Genomic DNA, 8,217 nt, shown 5'->3' with positions numbered 1-8,217 from the left:
TCTAGTCACAGATGATATGCTAGGCAAACCATTCTGCATCAACTACTGACTTTTCCCAGTAAATCTCAGTTGTAGACAGAAGAGACCTTGCAGATGCATCATCACATGGGCTCTTTTCCTTGTCCTTGCTGTTCAGAATGGTCTCAGGACTATTTGAATAGGTGTAACCTGGGAGCTCCCTGAACTGCAGAATCTTCAGTCCCATCCAGACCTACTGAAGCAGAATCTTCATTCATGGTTGGTTCAAATGCACATTTAAGTCCCAGAGTTCCCAGATTCTGCATTTCTGAGATGCTCTCAGGTGATGTTGATGCTGCATAGAGGATCTGCTTAACCACAGTTTAAGAAGCAGAGCTCTGCTCCCTTCTCTCTTTATCAAAATGAATAATATCCTGAAAAATGCTAACTTTGCCAAGTAGTTAAATTGTACTTCAATTCAGTAATGATTTATGGACCCCATGGTGGCAATGATCCTGAAGAGAGGAAAATAAAGACAAGACAGGCACAGCTCTCAGATAAAATAAATTTGGCAGGCAATGTTATAGAACAATGGGAACTGATTGCTAAAAGAAAGCCCTAAAGAACAATACTAATCATTCTAATTAAAAACAGCTAGAGATAATTATACCAAAAGAAGTCAATAATGCTATCTTAATTTGAAAGAATATAAAGCAATGAAAACATACAAAATTATATAGTATTTAGATGGAACTCATCACATTACATTAAGTACATAATTTGATGAATTAAAGCAATTCCACAGTCACTGTTTTGATTCAGAAGCTTTGGTATCTTAAGCTATATACAGAAGTTGTTAGTGTGAAGGATATACGTATTTTATTTAAACTGTGTGTTCCAAAGTGCCTTGAAGATTTTCCACCTTCAAATAGAAAACTTTTCAAAATTGGCTATCATATCTCAGTGCTGACTTGTGCCACTCAAAAGGAAGGAAACAGACTAACTTCCCTGGTGTGAGCATGAATGTCAAACAGTCTTGCAGTTTGGTGGTTTGTAATGTGACAAAGCATATTGCTAATGAAAATGTAACCACATATGCTGGATTAAGACTGGATTAAACCTGATTCCACTTCACAATGGCAAGCTCATCATTCATTCATTCACACGTGCACACATACATATATGTATATTTTAACCTGCAGGTACCCAGGCTAAGTTTGTAATGATAAATTTCCTATTGACTCTATAGAGCACAAGGGCAGATTCTTTTCTTGTTTTGTTCTTTTCTTGAAAGAAAACATGAATGAAACTCCTGAGAAACATTCTTTCCATAAACAACATTCTTATCGTCTTTCACCTTTCTTGGTTTTTCTAAGGTTAGGTAATAGAAGGTTTACAAATAGGATGGTATTCTTACCTGAAGAAAGAGGAAAGTCTGTGAATATTTTTATTGGTGGAAAATCTTTCCATCCCTATATCAAGTACATTTAAATTTCAGTGGATATCTAGTAATTTGGATAAATCCATCCATCTATCTTTAAAAAAGAAATCTCTTTTTCTTTCATCAAGCCATCCATTCAACAAATGCCTATAATAACAATTACAATACAAATGCCTAAATAACAATTTAGGCAATAGGCAGTATACTCAATGCTGCAATGTAAATAAAAAAATACTCCAGTCCTTGCACTCAAGGACTTTTTAGATTAGTAGGGGAGATAAATATTCAAAGCAATAATTATAAGATGGTAAGACATAAGCCATCATGCTGTGTTATGGAAGCTGATATGTATGAGGCCTTCTCTCTATGTTACCAGTTAGTATAATAACTTGCCAGGCCTTCAACTTTCAGATTAGCTGGAGTCTAGCCCCAGGCTACCTGGGCTTAAATCCTTTCCTCACTGCTTGGTAATTGTGTGGCCATGAATAAATTAAATGACCAGTCTGTGCCTCAATTTCATCATCTGTGAAATGGAGATAATAATTAGACCTCTTGCATAAGGCTGATACCAAGACTAAACAATATATGTAAAAGCACTGGAATTAGTAATACTTAGCAGTGTTTATATATGCTATGTAAACGTTAATTATAATTATCACCCTTTATTTTCATAATGAACTTAATATTACAGTAGAACAATGGTCTTCAAAGATAATCCATTAGAAACTGGAAGAAAATACTAGAAATACAAGAAACTATTTTTAAATTATTTTTCAATTTCTATTTTTGTATGTCTTATAATGTATCTAATATTATTAGAGAAGTATACATACATAGTTTGTTAGTGAATGAGCAGCTAAGTTTTTTATTGGCAAGGCACTCAAAAAAAAAAAAAAGCTTAAAGATGCCTATATTACAGAAGGACATCACACCCCTGTCCACAGAAAGGACTCCAATTTATAATTTACCTTTGTAAATCACCCTTACATATATTATCCCAAGTGTCAGGAAGACACTGAACACATTAGTAATGATATATTTTCATCTGCTTCTGATTCTTACCACATCCAATGGACAGAATTGAATGGTGCCAATACAGGTATTCTGGAGTCAATGAATCAAGAAGTCACTCCTACCTTTCCCTCTTGAGGCATGTGATAGGCTTCAAAGAATTGGCTAATTTACTAGTATATTCTCTTCACACATACTCACCTATAACATGGCAGTGACACATGAGATATAAAATCCATTAGAATATAAATTATATAAGTTGACCATATCATTAGCCAACATTTTCCCCAGTAATCTTTTTTCAAAATGATTTGTGTGTGTGTGTGTGTGTTTACTTTTCTGAAACTTGCAAAGCCCTTTGAGAGAAGTATATAGAAATATTTACTATTGAAAGCAATCTGGACTTTCCTGTCTTCATGATTCATTTTAAGATTTTTTTTGTGTAAAAGAAGCTGAAGACGGTAACAAAACAACAGCTGCTTAGCTACAAATTAGTAAAAATAAGCTCCTCATGCCAGATTATTATTGAAGGGTTTTATTTAAAGCAATTTACAAACTGGTGAAGGATTTTACTTAACACATTCATACTTGATACAGCTTTTGAAGCCATTTAGAGAAGGCTGGGGGATCAGATGGAAGCTGCTTCTTTTCCCTTTGCTGAGAATATGAAGATTAATTTATGTAAATAACGAGGAAAGGCATGTTTGCTAGAAATTGCATAAGCTGACTACGTATTTAATTGGGGTTCCACAGGAACCTGCTCATCAAAAAGAAAAGATTATAAGCTCAAAAGAGAGAGTCATCATCGACTTCTCAATCACGAGAAAAATAATACAGAGGAGTTGGTGGTAATTAGCAGGGACCCTGGGTGCCTACAAATTATTAACTTTCAAAATTCTGTCCTTAGTACCCTTTCTTTTACCAAAGATAATTTCTATTAATTGAGTTATTTTCACCTTTGGTTTGGTTTGGCATCTTCTGATTTTTAAGAGACAAAAATCCAAGGATATTTTCTCAACAGTCTACTCTGCATTGGGAACTGACTGAGTTCTGTCTGGAACTCATTAACTTCTTCCTCAGTTTCTCCAACCACAAAAGAAGCATAATTATGCCTACCTCATGAGCTTGCTGTGTAAGTTTATTAGCTCATGTTGATGAAGCATTTCTGAAGATGGAATGTACTGATTATTATTACTTGTGATAAACTTATTTACATAATTTGGGACACAAGCACTGAATTTTTAATTGAAAATAAATGAACCTCAAGTATCTCTTCTTTTGATTGTGTGTGTGACAATGTGATTTGGTCTTTTAAGAAAAGCAAATATTGCCGGGTATGGTGGTTCACCCTGTAATCCCAGAGACTCAGGAGGCTGAGGCAGGAGGATTGCAAGTTCAAAGCCAGCCTCAGCAACTTGGTGACACTTTAAGCAACTTAGCAAGACCCTATCTCAAAATAAAATCTGGAAAAAAAGCAGGCTGTGGATATGGATCAATGGTTAAGTGCTCCTGGATTCAAACCCCAGTACCAAAAAAAAAAAAAAAAAGCAAATACTGTTAAATACAGTCTAATTTGTTAATGAAGTACGCCTTATAGCATCTGTTTAATTGAAATATTATACCTTCATTGTGCACATATAAGTAATATACTCATAATAACTTGTAAGTGTTGTGAAATGTGAAGAGAATTCTCATGTCTTTGTCATTTTTAATTTTTTGAAGATTTGTGTATTTACTCTCCTTAAATGAAACCAAAGAATGCTGGGAGCATGAATTCTGAATGCTACTTTCCTTATGAGTACTTGTGTTGATATTTCCAGACTTTCATTATTTTAATGTGAATGATTTTTTTAAAAAAAATTCTAGAGCTGCAAAGCACACCAGGAACAGCTCATTTCTTATTAATGAAACCACATATACTTACTGAGCATTTTCTATATCCTGGTCATGATATAAATAATGGGACCAGTGGTTCTCAAAGTGTGATCTCAGAACCAGCATCAATGGAGCAGCATCTGGGAACTTGCTAGATAGGTGAATTCTCAGACCCCACTGACTCATCAGAAGTTCTGGCAACAGGGCCCAGCAATCTCTGTTTTAACGAACACTCTAGGTGATTCTAATGTTGGCTAAGATTGCTACTCTGGAGGATACAAAATTGGGTTAGAGTGTAACTTTTAAACATCCTTACCTGTCTTTGTTGCCAGCATTTGGACTGACATATTCTGTTAGTGCACATCTTCTACATAAATGTATCTGTCTACTAATTATGTCTTTGTACTTACAAGTTTAATTAGAGAAACCCTGTACATTATCACTGCTTGCACCTTCACACTGTAAGCCCAGTAGGTAATGAAGTGGTTTCAGGAGTGTCAGATTCTCTCACCTGAATTAAATGGGTGCATAATCAGTCCTAGGCTGCAGGGATTAGTATAGGGCCCACACATGGGCAGTTGGTTATTTAAAGACAATGAAGTGGGCAGACCAGCATCTGAGGGTGGCGCCATGGAGGGTGGTAGCAGCAGGAGGGGTAGCTCATGGCTTGTTACTGGGCTTTTGACTCTGGGGCTTTGGTGCATGCATTTTAGCTGGGTGGAATCGTTGGATTGTCACAGTAGGATTCTGCCTTCCCATGTGAAAGAGATTTTTTCTGCCAGGCAACGTGGCTTTACCCTTACATCTAAAAGTAAGTAGAAGAAGCTTTGTCCTCTAATGGCAAGAGATTGTTCCAGGAGCTGCCTGCCAGCATTTTGTAGGGCAAATAGGAATATGAGTGTAAATCATCAGATATTTGGGCCTCCTTGGGGTAGAGCAAGGGGCAGGAATACTCAACTGGTCTAGCAGGGGAGGAATCTGTTTCAGTCTCATCTTGGCAGTTTTCATAGGTAGGTCTGTCCTTGAGTTTAATGTTCTAAGTAGAAGGATGTTCTAAAGCATGGAATGCACAACTGGTAACCAGGGCAACTACAGTGGACTAGGAGGCACGAGAGGGCAGGTGGCTTGTCTTGAGTCATAGTGACTGGGATGGTCGTCAGCCCTAGGGCTGTCATTCTCAGACTTAATTCCAGTGGTGGGGTGATGCGTGTAGAGGAAACTAACTCCTAGTTGCTGTGGAATCAAGGGCTGGCTTTATAGATGGGTAGACACAGCTGAATCTGCTAAGTAACTGCCCTGTCCTGCAAGGTTGGTAGATAGGGAGCAAGAAATGGGTAGGGAGGCTTTTAGTAAGCTTTCTCTGTGGGAATCTGTGGTAGCAGCCTCCTGAAGCTTCCCCTTTTCTTTCCCCACAGGCATCCAGTTCCTGCACAGTTACTGGCTTCTCCATTTTGAGGCAGCTCACTTCTTGGGGATTTCCTCAATACAGCTATGGGCCTGGGTGCCAATTGCTCCCCATGGCACTGACCTTATTCTAGAGTTCAAGGACCATCAAAGGGGTCCCCAAAGAGTCCTTCTGGGCTCTTTCCCCATTATCTTACCATCCTACCAGTCAGAGAGAGGATCGTTATTGGAGATCTACTGTTTACTAACGTATTGGATGGAGGTGGTGCCTGCTCTCATGGCAGAGGGAAAGACCTCATCCACTGATACTGCAGACGCCAGCCTGAATGAGTGTTCCAGAACCCAAGAAAAGCGAGATGTGGTGTTGCTGTTCATATCCTTGTTCCATGCACAACCACCTCTGTTTCACCTGCCTCATATCCAGGAGCCCTTTATCCCTAATGTGGAACAGCTGATTCTGGGCCAGAATCACAGGCAGGTAGACCATGGCCAGGCTCAGTTCCCAGCAGGAAAGCTCTGTCACCTGCAGGATCACAAAGTGAACCTTCACAGAGCTCTCTGGGGTGAGTGCATTGTTGCACCCAAGACTTTCAGCTTCCCTCGCTGTCAGGGGACCTGCCTGGCTCTGACCAGTGAGCCCCATCACTCCAGCTCTGAGTGCTACAAGGTAAGATGTGAAACTTTGTTCTCTTCTGGGGATATTTTGGGAAAGGACAAATGCTCAACTCTCTAGGCCTGTCTCCTTTTGTGTCAAAGAAGTCAATGAAAGTGGCTCTAACATAATCCAGTACTCATGTAATTTTGTCATATCTTCTCCCATGGTGACCTCATGCCCTATCCTCATTGTCCATAAGAAACAACATCAATTTCCTAACAACTGTTTTTAAGTAGCCCTAACCTAGAGACTTCCCATGCCCTCCTTCTCCTTTCCCATTTACCCCTGTCAAATCTACTGATGTTCCTAAGGATGAGGCTCTGGCTATAATAATGCTCATCGCCTGTTCTTTTTTTTTTGCCTCCACAGAAGGAGGCACCTACCTGTTCCTGGCTCTTCCAAGTCTGTGGTCCCATCAAGATGAGGCTTTTCTCCTTGATGGTCCAGGATGATGAATACAAGATGAGCGTGCACTTCCTGAACACATCCCTGATAGAAAAGTGTGGCTGCTCCTGAGATACCCTGGAGGCTCTTGTGGGTCCCATACCCACTCAAATCTCAGGACTCTAGTGAGGGACTGGGGTTGACACTGGAAATAACTAGAGTTCTTTGGAGGGTGAGGGGATTCGATTATTTTTCAAAGCCCAGTAAGAAGGATGGCATTATGGTAGTCACTCTGCCTTGGCCACTTTTCTTTGACATGGGCAGAAACTTTGTACTGCTATTCTCAGACATTCCTGTTCCTAGGGCTGGGCCTATTAGTTGTCCAGACATCTGAACATTGCTCTGTCCTGGATTATGTCAGTGAGCCATGCTTCATGGAGGCCACTTAAGTGGGAAAAGAGGAACCAAAATAGGTGGGTGTGTTCTTGGGTTGGAGCTAAAACGGTATTGGTTAAAAGGGGCTGTTTCAGATCCTTCTGGGCTATTCTGCCATTGTCCTGCTCTGTACCACAGGCCTGGAGCTGGTCCAAAGCTGGCCTAGGCCTTGGAATGTTGCTTCCTCCCCACCTAGCTTGCCTGGCTTCTTCAGTGAGTGAAGGCTGTGTCCGAGGGAGTGTCCTGTCACAGGCTATGCATGGATTCAGGGCACCAAGGCCTTCACAACTACCTGGTGAGAGTCGGATCAGAGCCTGGATGTTGCTGGGAGTGGAGGATGTCACTTGAGACTGATCTTTGGTGGAGGGGGTCTTTGGACTCATGGAAGGATTAAGTCCTTCATTATTTAAGGCACTTCCTGCCTGATGACTTCAATGATTAGCTTTATTTACTCTCTTCAATAAAACTCCACTAACATCATTGTTGGTCTTTTTTATTTTTATTTGTTCTACTTGGTTGTACATGACAGCAGAATGCATTTCAACTCATCGTGCAGAGTGCAACATTTCAATTCTCTGGTTGTACACGGTGTAGAGATGCACATCCTTTGACATTCTACAATCATCCATGCACCTAGGGTAATGATGTCATCTCGTTCTACCATCTTTCCTACCCCCCCACCATAACCCTTCTTCACCCTCCCCTTTTCCCAGTCCAAAGTTTCTCCATTTTTCCCATCCCCCCCCCCCATCATAGATCAACACTTACTAATCAGAGAAAACATTTGGCCTTTAGTTTTTTGGGATTGGCTTATTTTGCTTAGCATGACATTCTCTAACTCCATCCATTTACCTGCAAATACCAAAATTTTATTCGCTTAATGCTGAGTAATATTCCATTGTGTATATATACCACAGTTTCTTTATCCATTCATCTATTGATGGGCATCTAGGTTGGTTCCACAGTGTAGCTATTGTAAATTCAGCTGCTATAAACATTGGTGTGACTATGTCACTATAGTATGCTGATTTTTAAGTCCTCTGGGTATAGACAG

At 39.9% G+C, this 8,217-nt stretch overlaps 1 protein-coding gene across 1 annotated transcript; it reads left to right on the top strand.

Moving 5' to 3' along the window:
• Positions 1 to 5,708: 5,708 nt before the first annotated feature.
• LOC124100753 (nodal homolog) lies at positions 5,709 to 7,643 on the top strand. Its single transcript, XM_046456369.2, has 2 exons — positions 5,709 to 6,356; positions 6,714 to 7,643. Exons 1-2 carry the CDS (start codon positions 5,946 to 5,948, stop codon positions 6,858 to 6,860), a joined length of 558 nt encoding a protein of 185 aa, XP_046312325.2. The 5' UTR covers positions 5,709 to 5,945; the 3' UTR covers positions 6,861 to 7,643.
• Positions 7,644 to 8,217: the final 574 nt, after the last annotated feature.

Source organism: Marmota monax, unplaced genomic scaffold, assembly GCF_021218885.2.
Source record: "Marmota monax isolate L192 unplaced genomic scaffold, Marmota_monax_Labrador192_F-V1.1 WCK01_AAM20220418_F8-fsc00037, whole genome shotgun sequence".
In the NCBI taxonomy this organism is placed as follows: domain Eukaryota; kingdom Metazoa; phylum Chordata; class Mammalia; order Rodentia; family Sciuridae; genus Marmota; species Marmota monax.
This window is presented reverse-complemented; position numbering and strand designations above follow the sequence as displayed.